The sequence below is a fragment of the Euphorbia lathyris genome, chromosome 8, assembly GCF_963576675.1.
Source record: "Euphorbia lathyris chromosome 8, ddEupLath1.1, whole genome shotgun sequence".
NCBI lineage: Eukaryota > Viridiplantae > Streptophyta > Magnoliopsida > Malpighiales > Euphorbiaceae > Euphorbia > Euphorbia lathyris.
Genome location: NC_088917.1, coordinates 66,101,890 through 66,119,482, shown reverse-complemented (window position 1 = coordinate 66,119,482; position 17,593 = coordinate 66,101,890). Strand labels below are relative to the sequence as shown.

At 35.9% G+C, this 17,593-nt stretch overlaps 1 protein-coding gene and 1 long non-coding RNA gene across 2 annotated transcripts; one reads left to right on the top strand and one right to left on the bottom strand.

The window, feature by feature from the left end:
• Positions 1 to 218: 218 nt before the first annotated feature.
• Positions 219 to 8,267, bottom strand: LOC136203189 (uncharacterized). Its single transcript, XR_010674736.1, has 3 exons — positions 8,145 to 8,267; positions 7,748 to 7,856; positions 219 to 877 (listed from the first exon to the last, which is right to left on the bottom strand). It is a non-coding gene; the product is annotated as an uncharacterized lncRNA (long non-coding RNA).
• LOC136203188 (putative clathrin assembly protein At5g57200) lies at positions 2,172 to 9,876 on the top strand. Its single transcript, XM_065994279.1, has 15 exons — positions 2,172 to 2,261; positions 2,346 to 2,415; positions 3,074 to 3,171; positions 3,261 to 3,399; positions 3,648 to 3,775; positions 3,873 to 3,965; positions 4,078 to 4,128; positions 4,234 to 4,299; positions 4,388 to 4,453; positions 4,684 to 4,764; positions 4,859 to 4,936; positions 5,178 to 5,357; positions 5,447 to 5,522; positions 8,582 to 8,706; positions 9,448 to 9,876. The coding sequence occupies exons 1-15, from the start codon at positions 2,172 to 2,174 to the stop codon at positions 9,874 to 9,876; spliced, it is 1,770 nt and encodes a 589-aa protein (XP_065850351.1).
• Positions 9,877 to 17,593: the final 7,717 nt, after the last annotated feature.

Here is a 17,593-nt window from a genome sequence, read left to right as displayed (position 1 = left end):
AAATGAGATTTAAAAGTGTAGATCTGACAATTTTAGACGTATGCCGTTCATACATAACTATACCCTGGTGATAAAAATCATTCATCTCTCTTTGAAAAATTTACATCTTACATGTTGATAAGATCATACGTCTGTTACCGTTATCTTAGACATTCATTGATCATTTAGATAGAATGTGTGTTTTCACTAAACTATTCATCATTTAATTTAGGGTTAATTTAAAAAAATAAAGGATTGCAGTTATTGTCGTAAGCAAAGAGAGGATTTTTGCCTAACGTTGTCAATTTTACTAACGTGACAAGCAGCAATATTGTCTATGTAATGCCCGTTTACTCGGTGAAAGATCCTGAATTTTGTGTGCAAAATTCGATATAGGGTTGCTCCCAACTGTCAATGGATTCGGGTTCTAATCCTTGGTACCAATATTAAGCAGGACATCTTAGACTACTTCCAAATAGTCGGCACATAAGGTTGTCATCTGCTTCAACTACATCCATCTTGTCCCTGTATATCCGAACATGAAAAATAGGATCATCCTCTCCCTTATACTCAGGCAAGTGGGGTTGCATGTCTATTGGGTGCGCTAGGATTCGCTTAGGAAAAGGTGACCCAACCCTATCTATAACTTGTTGCTGCGTAGAGACGCCAAACTGTTTTAGGCACTTTTGAGATTTTTTAGAAAGTCCTCAACAAATTCAATTGTTGTTGACCACATTATATCAGTGTTAAGAGGAGGAGGAGGAGGCGTTTATCCCGATGCATTACCTCTATGTGGGATGATTGCAAGTATGAGGACAAGAATGATGGCATCCCAATTCAGGCCCACACACCTTGTTCACTATATCGAGAAAAGGTGGCGTGCATGTGGTAAAGGTTCCTGCAAGACAAAAAAAATACTTAGTAAGATCCTGAGCAAGGGATATTCTGACGTTCAAGTTAGTTCTAATCTAAAGAGAGAAAACAATAAAGCTTAAAAGCACAAGAGTTATAGTTAATGAGAAATTAATGAGTACCTTTATGCAATGAAGTTGTACCCTTTTATATAAGAGTGGGGACAGACACATAGTCTAATTAGAAGAAAACTGACTTTGTATTTGATAAAGAGAAAGAACCGACATTGTATGATTTCCTTATCTATTTGCACTATCTACGCACACTTAGGATTCCTGATTAGTGAAGGATTCCTTGAACCAACGTTGTAGGAAAGGAAGTTTCTGGAAGCACATAAAAGGTGTCCGACCATCGTGTGAAGAGGATTCAGATATGTTCAATATCAGATCTCAAATATTCACCTATGTTATCACCAGTTTTGATCGGATGGAAACCTTACAAATATGTATTTTTCATATAAAAATTAATAAATGAAAATAGTTCACTTTTGAACCTTTGAATAAAAAGCAAAGGCTATGTTTTGATGGTGTCCGCTATAGTTACTTTGTTTTTTACAAAGTACCGTTGCTCATATTCACCATTGGATTAATTTTATGCTCCATCATCCAATGGTGAAAACACACCAAGTAACGGTACTTTGTAAAAAACAAAGTAACCATAACTGGCACCATGTTTTGATATACCAACACATGACTTTTCATAGCAAAACTCACATTTATCTCAAATATTCATTTGGGAAAGTTTTACAAATAGTGTAAAAGGGCGGTCCGGTCGCGTAATGCGTCCCCGCTGAGCGAGGGTCCGGGGAGGGGTCCCACCACAAGGGTGTATTGGGGGCAAGCCTTCCCTTGCCAATTTAATTGGCAAGAGGCCGCTCCTAAGACTCGAACCCGTGACCTCTGGTCACACGACAAAATTGTATCATGTTGCTAATATAATACATAATGAGACATAGAAAGAAAGTTATTAGGAAGTTTTTATGGTAAAAATAAATTGATCACTGATGAAGAAGAAATGAGTGACGAATTTACCATTTTATTCCTATATTATAATTAGTTGCTTGTTGTTGCGCACATTTTGGAGCAAAAGTAAACAACCACAAAAATATCATTTCTTTTTTTTTCAAATAAAAAAACAAAGAAAACTCTCTTCTCTTTCTTTGTTTCAGATCAACACAGAAAAAAGAAAAAAAAAATCTCCATGTCCTTCATCTTCTTTTTGTGTTCTGTATTGCTTTTCTGATATATAAATAAATTAATACCAAATTTATATATATAAAAATGGGAACATTTACCAGTTTCAGAAAAGCATATGGGGCACTTAAAGATACAACCAAGGTTGGGCTTGCAAAGGTTAATAGCGAATACAAGGTAATTTAATAATTATTCATCTTTTATTTTTCTGAATTTAATTCCATGTTTTGATTTATTTTTATTAATTTTCAAATATTAAAGGAATTGGATATTGCCATTGTAAAAGCTACCAATCATGTAGAATGTCCTCCTAAGGAACGTCATGTCAGAAGTAAGTTGATATAATTATATATATTGGAATAATTTTTGGATGTTGTTATTTACCGCCTCCATATTGCTAGTTACCGTCTCTACTGGATAATTTTACCATTTTCATATTTTTCTTTCAAAAACTGTTAATTGGTTTTCTCCCCCGATCAAAACTGAAATTATAAAAATAATTGATGCGTGACAACCCGGGAACCCCGGAAATGGAAAATATACGCTTTTTATCAAAGAAATTACGTGTTTTTATCGAAGAAAATATGAAAAAAATGCATGACAATAGGCAAGGTGGTCACGGAAACCGCCTAGCCGATGCCATGCGGTTTCTGCCATGCATTTTTTCATAATCTATTCGATGAAAAACATAAATTTTTCGAAATTGGTACCTCGTTCAATGTTTTCGACTCGTAATCATCCATTTCTGGGGTTCTCGGGTTGTCACACATCAATTATTTTTATAATTTCAGTTTTGATGAGAAAACCAATTAACAGTTTTTGAAAAAAAAAATATGACAAGGGTAAAAACGTCAATATGGGGACGCTAACAAGTAATTTGGGGTGGTGAATAGCAATCCACTAATTTTTTTATAAAAGAAGTTTTTTAAATTTATATTTAACGTAATTCTAGAGATTTTTTTTCTTGATTTTGTTTGAATAATTTGCAGAAATCTTTTCAGCAACTTCAGTAATTCGTCCAAGAGCAGATGTTGCATATTGCATACATGCACTTTCCAAGAGATTATCTAAGACTCGAAATTGGATTGTAATTTCTTCTTAATTAATTAATTAAATTCTTAGTATTTTAATTTAGTTTTTGAATATTTATTATGAAAATATATATATATGGTATAGGTTGCAATAAAGACATTGATAGTGATACATAGAACATTAAGAGAGGGGGATCCTACATTCAGAGAGGAGCTTTTAAATTATGCACATAGAGGAAATATTCTCCAAATTTCCAATTTCAAAGATGATTCAAGCCCAATGGGTATGTTATGTTCTGAGAACTTCTACTATACACCGGTTGTAATACATGTGATCAATCAAAAGAGGGATGGATATCAATTCATGTGAGATGATTGGTGTTAAGAAATAAATGTGTCCAAGTTTTACATTATTTGATTGGATGAATGTATTACATCGGGAGTATAGTAGAATTTCTCGTTATACCCCTTTTCTTTTTTATTTAAATTCATTTGTTTTATAGCTTAATTAATTTAATAATAAAATGTACAGCATGGGATTGCTCGGCATGGGTTCGGACATATGCACTTTTCCTAGAGGAAAGACTTGAGTGTTTTAGGGTTTTAAGATATGATATCGAGGCCGAAAAATTGACCAAATCATCACCTATTGCAACCAAGGTCAGTGTTCCTTTTCGGGTTTTTTTTTTTCTTTTCTAAAAGTGTTCGGTTAGAATTGTCTTTCTATTTTAATTGAAAAAATTACACCAATTTATAGGTACATAGTAGAACCAGACAATTGAGTAGAGATGAATTATTAGAACAATTACCTGCATTACAACAGCTTCTTTATCGTCTTATTGGTTGTCAGGTAAGTTTATTATTTTATTTTATTTTTTGAAGAATATGATTGTTATTATTCAATGAAATAGCCTTTTTAATCAATTAATTATTTTATCTTTGTAATTTTATAATTTATGTAGCCTGAAGGAGCATCCTATAGTAATTATCTCGTACAATATGCCTTGGCCCTGGTATTATTATTCATCTCTATCTCTCATTAATATATGATTTTTCTTTCCTTGCAATATTATCAGTTATAAGTATATGATTGCATTTTTTTCATTTTTTTTCTGTAGATTTTAAAAGAAAGCTTCAAGATATATTGTGCAATCAATGATGGAATTATCAATCTTGTGGACATGGTAAATAATTATTAGCTGACAAATTTTGAAGTTTAGTTTAATTAGCTCAAATAAATAAAATAATAATATATTTTCAAAATTTCTCCAGTTTTTTGATATGTCAAGACATGATGCAGTTAAAGCACTTAATATTTACAAAAGAGCTGGGCACCAGGTTAAATTTTTTACATTGCTATTTTCTGTAGAATTAATAGGAGTAATTTTAATACTCTCTACCAATCAATGCATGATACATGTATATATTTATTTTTCTTCCACCAATCATGTTCATGTAGTGAGATTAAAAACAATTTTGATTAGTAATTCCGGATTATTGTAAAATTTGTCAAATTAATAGATATGAATTATTATTTTTGAACTTCATTTAAAATTTGTATGCCTCAGGCAGAAAATCTTGCAGAATTTTATGAATATTGCAAGGGTTTGGATTTAGCCAGAAACTTCCAATTTCCAACATTGAGACAGGTTTTTTCTTCAAGTTTATTACTATTGTTGTTATTATTATTAAAAATATTTGGAGTATAATTATTAATAGTTAAAAATATTGGAAATGAAACAGCCTCCTCCATCCTTCCTAGCAACAATGGAAGAATATATTAAAGAAGCACCTCAGTCAGGTTCTTTTACTAAAAGATTGGTAAGTTTAGAAATTATAATATTTTTATGGAAATAAATAAATAGATAAGTGAACGAGAGGTCACGGGTTCGAGTCTTAGGAGCGGTCTCTTGCCAAAAAAATTGGCAGGGGAAGACATGCCTCCAATACACCCTTGTGGTGGACCCTTCCTCAGACCCTTACTTAGCGGGGACGCGCAGTGCACCGGCCACCCTTTAAATAAATAGGTAAGTGAAATAATATAGTTGAATTGAATACACAGGAATATAGAGAAGAAGAAATCTTAGCAATAACAGAAAGGGAAGAAGAACCATTAGAAGAAGCAGAAGAAGAAGCAGTGAAAGTTGAAGAAGAAACAGTAGAAGAAGCTCAACCTCAAGAGGTTGAACCAGTGGTTGAAGCTCCACCTTTGATCTCTACTGATGAACCTATTGATCTTCTTGTATGTACTTCTATTTTAACTACCCTTTATTTACATTAATTAATTGATTGATTTTGATTTACTTAAATTAATTTGTTTGTAAATTGTAGGGTTTGAATGAATTAAATCCACAAGCTTTGCAGATAGAGGAAAGCAATGCTTTGGCTCTTGCAATTATTCAGCCTGGTAATGTCAATAGCTTTTATAAATACAAGGCATTGTTTCAAATATCACTATAATATATATGGAAAATGAATGATTAGTAACCTTGGTTTAATAGTCTTAACAACCAATCTATCATTTAGGTAATGGCCTCAAGTCGCTTAAGTTAGAGATCTCGAATTCGAGTTCAGGTATAGGCAGGAAACTTTAATTGGAAATCTCGAATTCAAGTTCAGGCATAGGCAGGAAACTTTAATTGGAAATCTCGAATTCGAGTTCAGGTATAGGCAGGAAACTTTAATTGGAAGAGAATTCATCTAAATGGTGTCTAACGAAGCTTGAGCTGAGTTCAGATCATGAGCTAGTAGAATATTTTCAACAATTTGTCAGGGATAAATGCAGACTAATTCAGGCAACAATCCTATTCAAAACCTTAGTAAGCCTAGTAGCAATCAATTTTCTGATAGGCCTACAATCACTAAGCCTTTCTAGAGCTTGAGATTTAGGACACAACCAAAATAGTAACATTAAGTTGCTTCAATAACCTCCCTGAACTGAAGAAACTATTAAAAGCCTATTTAATTTCACTATTAGTAATAATAGGAGCATTTAGAGTTGCATGTTTATCAAGCCATAACAACAAGAAGATTGCAATGATGCCTACTACTGCCTTCAAATCCAACAAGATTCCTATACAACTCAATCATAGCAAGTCGAATATCCAACGTTACTCTAGAATTTTTTGTAAAAGGCCTCTCCTGATTCATTAATAACTTGAGATAATATGTAGTTGAAGAACCTCAACCAGATCTCTCTGCAACTTAACTATACCAGAAATGTCACTCAACTCCTCCCTATTCAACTTCTATCATTCCTTTTAATCATCTTTAACTTGGTCCAGACAACAAACATCTTATTTCCCTATATATGAGTTTGCTAGACTTGATGAACCATACCCATAAAAGACCCCTTTTAGTAGCAGTAGGATCTTAGATACAAGAAACCACTAAAGGAGAGTGGGTTGGAATACCAGAAGGACAACAAGCTCCAAAAAGAAAAACCCAAACTAACCTTACATCCAGTTGATTGTTAGTTCAAGTAAACTAACAACCTCTCCAACCAAGTTGCATTATGTTTGCAGCACAAACAGCATCTTTAAACTCCTCGTCATCTACATTAAAAAGGAACCCCACCCCACCCCCCACCCCAAAATTTTCCTCACTATTCATGATAGCATTAAAGTTACCCTGCATAACCCAAGAAATATGAACAGAACCATTAACATGAACAATATTATTCATAAACTATACCTATCTTCTTTGGTATTAAAAGTATACACCAAAGTCCAATAAAAGACTCCATCCAGTGTCCAACCTTACAATGAATAATAGAGATCTTCAAAATCTCAGGACTATAGGCAATCGAAATACTTCCTGAAAGAGTATACCAATAACTGTGAATCAAAAGACAGCCATGTAATCTCGAAGCTTTCCAAACTTTTATAGGCAATGAAATTAGTTAATTCAGCATGTTTAATAAGGTCATTAAGAACCTTAACATTCCAACTGCCTGCCTATCATGACAATTATCAAGGGTTTCCACACCCTCCTCCATCTTTTCCATACCCAATCACTCCTAAATCATGCTCCAAATTGATACTAGTAGAAGAAGTAGGATCAACCAGTCATCAGAATTATCATCCACGTTTTAAAACTAAGCAAGCTCTGGAGAAGCCAAAACAACATCCTCTTAGAACTCAGCAGGCATTGAAGAAGCCAAGCAAACATCCTAATGTACTATAAGGGAGCTTATAGTAACTACTTTCCACACCATCTCTTTTTAGGTTTCTTTCTACACTTCGCAGACATTACCAATTTCCATACACAGGGCGCCATTCATATATAAAACTTGTTGAGAGAAACACAAGCCCTTGTTATCCTCCAAAAATAAAGAATCAGGAAACCCACCATAAACATCCATCTCAGTTTCGAGCAAAACTTAATCTAGTTTTTGAAGCTGTACATTCATCATAGAATAAAGTAACACCTAACAGGCTAGAAATTTCACTTAAACCAAATTCCTAAGGTAAATTGGGAAATTTCACGAAATTAGGGATTTTCTGCATCCAATCTATGTTCAATTTCATGCAAGGATACCAGGAACAAAGCAAAAAAGGTCGACGATTAACCAAGAACACGCAATTTACCTTCCTCCGAGCCAAAATGAAAGAGAAAAAGGTTATCTCTAACCTGATGAACAAAAATGAGGCCAAACTGATCCCAATCTGGAAAAATGAGGCGAGGACCGAAAAACACAACCAACTAGAGTAAATTTCTGACGGTCAGCTTCCTATTAAATCTGTAAATGAAACTTCATCAGCTTAACACTATTCAAAACGGTTGGAAAAACAAAATGTAGAACATTCTTATCAACTCCGATTCGAGTATTGGAATTTGGAAATAAAATCAGCCTAACAATCTTGAACAATTCCATTAAACTTGCCATAGTTCTCTTCCCTTGTAGAAACATTTAGATTCTTAGAACCTCTAACCTTTTTCGATACATTCTTTTCAGAAGCACTACCAATAAAAATTTAGTTGAACTTCAATAAAAACATGATAAACTAATGAAGAAAGAACCACCTACATTGTTACCTTCCAGCCCACCACAATCCTCGCGATTCAAGATATCAAAGGTCACTTTCTTTTGAAGTTGAATCTTTAGCTAATTTGAACTAGAATTCACATGATTTTTCCTATGCGATAAACATACAAATTTAGCCCTTTTATTTTCAAAGGAAGATCAATTTGAACTTTAAATGTCAACAATCATATAAATTAATTACAATTGTTTTTTGTTTTAAAATGTTGACTGTATTATTAATAACTTATTTCGAAGCCTCGATTTAACAATTAAATAATTATCAAACCGGTCCGTTTGATAAAATTGATAAAAAGTTTGTAGCTTATCCTTTTCATTTTTTTTAATTCTTATTGTGAAACTGCATAGATTAGCAAAGCTAACTCGTGCTAGAAGAGAAAAACAAACTAAAGTATATTTTATTAAATACTTTTATTTTATAGGGAATACATCATATTCATCAAGTGCATTAAGCGAGCTTGGGCGACCAAATGCAGCAGGATGGGAGCTTGCACTTGTTACTACACCAAGCAACAATCTTAGTAGTCAAGTTGTAGACACCCATTTGGTAAGGTTCTCTTTTCTCCATTTCAAATCAATACTACTTCGTGTTCAAATAACTAAATAACCTTAATATTATTAATTAAGGTTAAAGGGACTTTAATAGTTTAAATTAGTGATTCTTAATTCAAATTTTAGTATACACATAAAACTTTAATTTGAGAAATGATTAGCAATCCAAAATTTACTTTGTAATGATAATAAAAAAAATATTAACTTAATCAATTTTCCAATTTAATAGTGTAAATTTAGGATTTTTTAACCATATAAAAAAACCAAGGTTGGTCATTTTACTTTAATAGTTGGCAACTTAGGTTAAATATTTGAGACATTATTAAAAAAAACATTTTACCTAAGTTGTATATCAGTTAGTTCATATTCTTTTTTTGTTTTTGTAATTTCATAATAAATTTGAAGATGAATTATCTTTACACTCAACAAAATATTTAGATTTCAAATTTCTTTGTCCAAAACGTGCAGAACGCGGAATATTTTTCTTAAATTTTTTCCACTTGTATACATATTTTTGCAATATGTTACTGAAAAGTGATAACTTAATGCAAATGTGGAGTAGAGATAAAGAAATTCACGATTAATGAGAGTGTTTCATTAATGATGTTTGAAATTAGTCCAACTTGCCAACGTTGGGGTAAAACTGCACCAGTTATGATGTTAAGATCAAAATTGCTCATGTTTGCCAACATTAAGAGTATTTTATCTAATTGATATTATTCATTTTGGGATTTAGGCTGGTGGGTTTGATAGGTTATTACTGGATAGCTTATATGAAGATGATGCATCCAGAAGACAAATACAACTACAAAATGCAGGTTATGGATACAATGGCATGGCTACAGTACACAATCCATTTGAACAACAACAACAGCAACAACAACAACTTCTATTACATGACCCATTTGCAATGTCTAATAGCATAGCACCTCCAACAAATGTACAAATGGCAATGATGAATCAACAACAAATGATGTTCCAACAACAACAACAACATCAACAACAACAACAAATGATGTTTCCTTATCAATATCAACAACTACAACCTCAATATTCTCAGTCTCAACAAATGCAACCAATGACTTCTGCAAATCCTTTTGGAGATCCTTTTTCTGCTCTATCACAAAATCCACTTCCACCACATGGAAACCATATGTTAATTTAGAGGATTTTTAATTTTTTTTCTTTTTCATATCACTTAGTATACGTTCATTCTCTCATTCTATCAAAATCTTTTAAAAAGGGGAGCCATTTTTTGGTTATGAAGTTCAATTGGTATGATTATCTTATGTGATCCTCAATAATAAATGCATTTTGTCCGTTGAGGAAAATTATTGCTCATTTAAAAGATCAATCATGATAAATTGCATCTATGGCCCTGAACTTTCTTCTTACTTTTATCATGGCTCTTGATCAAAATTGAACATTATAGCCATTGAACTTTGCGTTTTACTAACATAATAGAATCTTTTAACGTTCATCAGAATAACCATTTGAATAAGAGGTAACACTTCATTGTAAAGCTAATAGAAATGATATTCTAAGAAACTTTAATTCTTGAACTTTTTGATTTTGAGGTCATTTAGGTATTGTTTGGTAAAGAGATAGAAAATGGTTGTTTGAAAATGGTGATTTGGAAAATTGAAAATGGTGTTTTTATACAAAATGTGGTTCAAAACAAATTTGATTGTTGGACTTTTCCATTTTATCAATTTGACTTGATCAACGGTGTAAGGAGCCATTTAAGTTAGTAAAGTGCAAAATTTAGAGGCTCTAATGTCCAGTTTTGAAGTTCAAGAACCACAATAAAAGTAAGTGCAATAGTGTATATTACACAACTTTAAGCATCATAGTTATTATGTTTATCATTGATACCAGACGAATATAAACTAGTACACATGGAATATCACGGAAGATCACGCAATAAAAGATCACACAATCACCCATAAAACTGGGTCACATGACATGATCCGGACATTGTAACATATCCGACCAGAGATCAACTCGGGCCTTACAGCACGTTGCCCCTGATCTTGCTAAAAAAGCCTAGAACCCAGAAGCAGAAGCCCATATGAAAGTCAAACAGAAGACTTTCCTAATCTGGAAAAATATCAGAAGATAGAAGTCTTTGTCAGAAACTCATCTCCCTCTATCATCACAACTAAAGAAATACGCAGTCTGCAAGTCTGTGATTTCAGAATTCAGAAGAAAATCATTAGACGTGATTCTCAACAGTTGACAATCCTCTGAATTTTGAAATGGCTATTTCCTTAAATAGCAATATGGGCACAACAGTCATAAGCTCTAAAGAAGAACAAAAGCTAGTTCTTTAGAATCACTCTCTTCTGATTCAAACGACTAGTTTGAATGCTCCACTTATAAAAGCCAAGTCCAATCTCCATTTTCACAACTGATCATCAAGCTTAAAAGAGATACATTGCAAAAGTGAAAAACAAGAGCAAATACACAAAGCATTTTCATATTCGTGTAATCATTTAGAGAGAGAGATTAGTTCAAGAATATTTCATATCAGAACCTTTCTATTGTAAAATCAGAAGCTCTGTTGTTGCTTCGGTTATAGGCATTGATGAGTCTTGTAGTTGAGTCTTGTAGTAAATGACGGTACTTTATGCAAGCTTAGACTGTTGTATAAAAGGTTTGTGCTCTACCTCTAAAAAAGTTCTATAGTGGATTAAAGCTCATAAGAATGTATTCCGAGGATTGAACGTAGGTAGAAGGCCGAACCAGTATAAATCTATTGTGTAACTTATTTCCCTTCTATTGCCTTTTACTTCCTCTAATTATTGCATGCTCTAACTTCTATCTCACACTTACTACTCTGAATATTCTATGCACATACTTAAATATTATATGTATAAGAGATTTTCAGAGTCTCTATTAAAAGAGTTGTCCTCTGAGTGGAATTTTCATAAGCATGATCAATCTCAGTAGACTGAAAACCCATGATTCTGAGAATTGCCTTTGTGTTGCAATTGATTCAAAAGAATTTCTAAAGGTTTTAAATTACCCATTAGTTCTATTCACCCCTTTAGAACTAATATGTCGTATTAGGGACCAACACGTATTCGCTCCGTGTAAGAATCTATATTTTTAGCCCGGGTTATATCATATTCTATCATCTTCCGCAAGGCGTAGGTCTTCGACTAGTTAAATTAAGTTGAGAGATGAGATATTATCTAATTGAAATTAGAAGTTCTGATATGAACAAAACTCTCCTCACTCTCTCCCCTATGTGCCTTCCCTGGTGAAAATAGGTTGAACTATTATTTGTTTTAATTTATTAGAATTAATTAGATTAATATCTAGTTGGATTAAAATAAATAATAAAGAATTAAACGATTTTATTGCAATCAAGGTATAAATAGAAAATAATATTATTATTTTCTTAATTCTAATCAATATTGAGATTATTCATTCTCCGTATGTTTTTCTTTGGGAGAAAAAGCCAAGAACTCTAGCCACCATCTTCAAGGAAGATCACAGGTGGATATTCTAAGTGAGAATTGAAGGTGCTAACACACTAGCAATCCTACCGAAAGACTTTTGGTATATGTGAGGATAGAGGGAGTTTGCGTTACAACTCCTCGTCTTATTCAAAGACTCCATTAAAGGCGTTATTCTGTGAAAGGCAAATCATTCTTGACATTGTTTGATGCATGAGATCCTCGGGATTGAGTTTTTGTTAAAATAAATTTTATTCTACAGTGTTTTAACATTAAAGAAAACCCATCAATGGTATTAGAGACTTATGCATGCTAGTAATTGGGAGAATTAATTTTTGGGAATTGATTGTTTGCGTTTTTGTTGATTTTGGATTATTTTGAATTGATTTTTGGATTGAATGGTACTCGATTTATTGGTACTCTGCTAGGCATAGTGTTTAATAAATTGTAAGCAGTCCACCAAGTAGACTGCCCAAAAAGGTAATTTCTTCCCAATCACCTCATCAACTTGAATTTAATTGTTGAAGTTTACAAGTTCTTCTTTCAATTTGAGTCTAACTTTCATGAAGACATTTTCTTAATTTGATGGTTTTACGATTTGACCTAACCAATTTTAGAGTCAATTCGACTTTGAGGTTCATTTAGCTAGCAAAATTGATATACAATTCATGAGTTGGTGCAGGTTAAACTCAACTCTTTGAAATAACATTTGAGATCTTTTCATTAACTTAACTAGTCCTAAATGACATCCTTTTTTAGAGTCATTTTGACTTTGAGGTTCATGCAGTTAGGTGCTTGAAGTGGGAAACTTGTGCATTTTGGGACAAAAAGACAATGTTTGGTGTTCCCTTGAAAATCGGCCATGGAAAAATACATTCTTATTAGTTTGAAACATATCGACATTTGATAAGATGATCACTGATGTGTAATTAAAAAAAGCTAAATATATTAGTTGTGGTCGGAAGTAGAAAATGATGGGTAATTATAAAGTTAGATTGTTGAAAATCGAAACAAACGATCAACAAGATATATGTATTAGCACAATTTGTATAGGTTGAACCATTTAATTTTGAGTATCAGCACGTTCAAGAGAAACTAAAACATAGATGCATAAACAAGCCATTTCAAGGACCGAGTCTGTATTTTTCAAATAGGCATATTTCTTACAAATTGCCTTAGAAAACTTCAACAAAACCTTGACATTTTAAAAACGTGTTTCAGTGAAATAATGTGTAATTATAAAATCTAAATATATTAGTGATAACTTGCTGGATCCGCTTTGATATTCTTTGCTGGAGTTACCTGCAAAACAAAACCGGAGACAGGATCTCCGGGAAAACTCTCCGACGATCAAGTCAGTTTTTGTAAAAATGAGTCTATAATTTAGCAATAGCTTTGTGGGATAAAAATGTGAACGTACCTCCCCCCTTATTCTTAAGGCCTTTTATAGGTGTTTTTTGGGTAACCGCCGAGGGCGGTTACTCCTTAGTGGGCCACGTTCTGAGGGCGGTTACCCCTTTTTAGGCCATGTCCCTTTCGTGGCTTTCATGGCAACGAACGTGGTTCTGAGTGGGAGTCTTGACGCTCCGTTTAGGAATACGGGACGGTTTACTCACTGCGCCCGCTTCCTTCATTCGGGTCCCGTCCAATCTTAGCCCATGGGGCTTTAATATGGGCTGGGCTTGCGAAATGAATATAACCCGTTTTGGGCTTCGCGGGTTATCACATGCCTCCCCCTTGGTCTAGCAAGAGCCCTTTTAGGGTATTTTTATAGGGGACGCTTCGTCTTTGTCCGATTATTTCAAAGTTTTGAATTTGTGCATTTCCCCTCTTTCGTTTTCTCCGGCGTCGACCTTTTAATTCCGTTACTTCTTTTCCGGCGTTGACCTCTTAATCCCGTCACTTCACTGTGTTGTCTTTTTCATGTAAGTTTTTCTTTTCACATTTGTTCCTTGTTCGGCTTTTTGCTTCTGTTTTCCTTTTATCGATCATGTCAGACCTCGACTTCGCGCCGTTTGACGATGATTATGTCCACGAGGTCTCTAACGAGGTCGAAGAGATGGTTGAGGAAGCTTCAACCAGCTCTCCTGGGTGTAATTCTCATCCCACCGACTTCCTTCATCTGGCGAATACAACCGACGAGGGTTTAGGTTTTGACCCCAAAAAGTTGATTCCGCCACCTATCCCAACCCCTCGTTTGTTACCAAAGAAGGACAGGTCGGGAAGTCTGGTTTGTCAAGAGACAATCGATGATTTGCGGGAGCATTATCCCTGGCTCCGAGGTCTCGAGACTATCATTCCTGGGGAGGATAGGGGACCGGGCGATTAACCAAAGGGGTACTTCACTATTTTCGTGGCCCAGATTATCTGCGGCTTCACTTATCCGCTGGCGGATGAGATCGCTTCCGTCCTAGGCGGTTATGGAATCGCGCCTGGGCAATTGCATCCTAACGGCTGGGCCGATTTGACTCTGGACAAATTCTTGGCGGATTGTTTGGAGGTTCCCTTTTCGCCCAAAATCTTCTCCAAGCTCCACCATTTCAAAAGCTCGGCGGGGTATTTCACTTTCATCCGCCAGAGCGGATACTATGGTTTTGACGAGAAGCTGAACAAGATCCGCGAGTGGGATCGATCTTACTTTTTTATCAAGTTTAATGAGGAAAACCTGAACTTCCTTCGTTGCTGGAGCCGACCCAACGTAAAGAGTTTGAACTTCGGGTATCCCAGCAAGGAAGAATCCGCCGTTATCAAGTTCTTGAAGAGCACTCCTCCTTTTGTATGGACATACGATCAGGCCTTTCATATGCTAAGGAGCCGAGTAGCGATTGCGTACCGCGAGGGGGATCGCGTTGTCTATATTCCTTATCGCGTTTTTGTGCAAGGTACTTTTTATTTCCAAGTTGATGGTTTCTTTTAACCCTTTGCAGGGGTGATCCTTTATCTCAAATCGCTGCAGATCGGGAGGCTAAAGCCCTGGCGAGAAGAAAGAAGCGGATGACGGAAACCGCTTCCGTTGTAGGGGCAGATCCTTCTGGAGGGACGATTCCTTCTATTGGGGCGGCTTCCCCGGTTAGGGCTTCCGCTTCACAAGGTCCCGCTTCTGCCTCCGAGGATCTTCCTTTAACCAGGAAGCGGAAGATAAGTGCGGATATAGAGTCTTCTCGTTCTAAAAAGAAGAACACTTCTGTGTCCCTTACTGTTGGCGGCGCACCTGTATCCGCCTCGTCTAAAGGAAAGAGCAGTACCCCCATTCACAAGGTATCTTGATCTGCTCCCTCTCGTATTGCTACTTTTTCCTCATGAGCTATCTGCCGTTCTCTTGATATTTTTCTTTATGCTTTTGCAGCCAATCTCCGATATTAGCGGATGGTGGACTAGGACTTTCGGCCTGGCCGTGAACTTCTCTTGCAAGGATATTGTATCTTCCATATGCAATGTCCTCGGGCGACTTCCCTCTGCCTCCCGTGTGCGCGAGCAAGTACCGCTCCCTACTGCTGTGGAAGGGATCGAGAAGCGTTCTGTAGAGGTATATTATTGCTTTGTCCTTCGCTTTCAAATATCTTGTGTTCATCGTAACCGCATATTTCTATTCGCCCATTTTTATTTCTGAGACGTGTTATATGCAGATTATCAATTTCGCTGAGGGCATTCTCCGAAGGGATGCAGAGCGAGCCAAGGAGTTGGAAAGTCTTGGTACGGAATTGGCGACTCAGAAGTCGCTTTATGATGATGTCCAAGGGAAGGTGAAGGTCCTAGAGGGCACCTGTCAGAAGGTCGTGGGCGAGAAGGAGGAGGCCCTTAAATCCCTTCAGGCCAAGTCCGATGAACTGCAAAAAGCCCTCGACGACCTAGCTGCTTTCAAGGAGGCCCAAAAGAAGAGGGTTGAGGAGATTTTGGCTGAAGATGGCGCCCGCATCTACTGGTATGGGGAGCGGATTCATGCGACTTATGAGCACGGGCATCAGGGTCTAATACTTAACCGCCCCAAAGTTCCCATCCCTGAAAAGGATTTAACTGGGGAGTGGGATAAGCTGGAAGCCGAGGATGCTGATATGGATGAGGTACTCTTCTTAGATTGGAAGAGTCTTCAGGATCCTCCGATTAGCTGCGAGATCCATATTCAGCCCGCGGAAGGAGAGGCACCCCAAGCCGTTTCTCAACCTGTGCAAGAGGTACCTCTCACCGAAGAGGTTACTGAAGCGGTTACCGATTCAAGGGTTGAGGATTCGCTTGAAGTAGATCCTCCTATCGGAGGAGATGAGGGAGTCGCCGCAGTCCAGGAGGGCATTAGGGGCGAAGGAGAGGAAGCTGTAGCGTAGCTTAACTTATATTTGGACTTTTGTATGTAACAAACCGCTCTGATATATATATTTTCTTTCGGTTGTTGCTTTTCATATGTGTGTGATTGTCACTTTTTTGCCCTTTATATGTGCCCTTTGTCCTTTTGCCGACTCCATATTTGTGTTTCTTCATAGCTAGGGTGGCCAGACCCTTTTTGCAATTTTGAGTACTCGTTTATTCGCTTAATTTTATGCCTTAACTTATAATTCTTCTTTCGAAAATAATCATAAGTTTTGATCATAAGGTTTTGCGAGTGATGCGTAATCATGCATCCGCCTTTCTTTAACAGGCAACACATTTATGTGTTTTTTATTTTAACCCTAAGGTTTTTTGCGAGTGATACGTAATCAAGCATCCGCCTTTCTTTAACAGGCAACACATTTATGTGTTTTTGATTTTAACCCTAAGGTTTTTTACGAGTGATGCGTAATCATGCATCCGCCTTTCTTTAAGAGGCAACACATTTATGTGTTTTTGTAAAGAATCCGCATTTTGTTGTAACATACTGAGTGAATGTAATAACTTTTATTGATGACGAGAAAAAGTTTATTACATATGTACACCAATTGTGCGGGATCGAAGCCTCATTAAAACCTTTTATCAGAAAACCCAGTGGGAAAAACTCATAAAAGGAAAAAGAGTACTCGTCATTTCCTCGAACTACTCGGCCTTTCTATATAGGCGTAGATTCTCTAGATTCCAGGTGCGCGGGAGCTTCTTTCCATTCATTTCTTTTATTTCGAAAGTGGCCGGTCCCATCTTCCTGGATACTTTGTATGGCCCGATCTAGTTGACGCCTAGCTTGCCTTTGCCATCTCTAGACTGTATTTTATCTGCTTTTTTCAAGACCAAGTCGTTTTCGTTGATCATTACTTTTCGCACTCTTCTGTCATGGTATTTCTTGATTCTATTGCGGTACATTGCCATTCGCATGTAAGCTTTTTCTCTTCGTTCCTCCACAGAATCCAAAGCATCTCTGATGTTGATAGGATTTTGTGTGTCGCAATAATAAATTGTCCGATCTGTGGGCGACTTGATTTCAACAGGTAGGACTGCTTCGGCTCCATAAACTAGCGA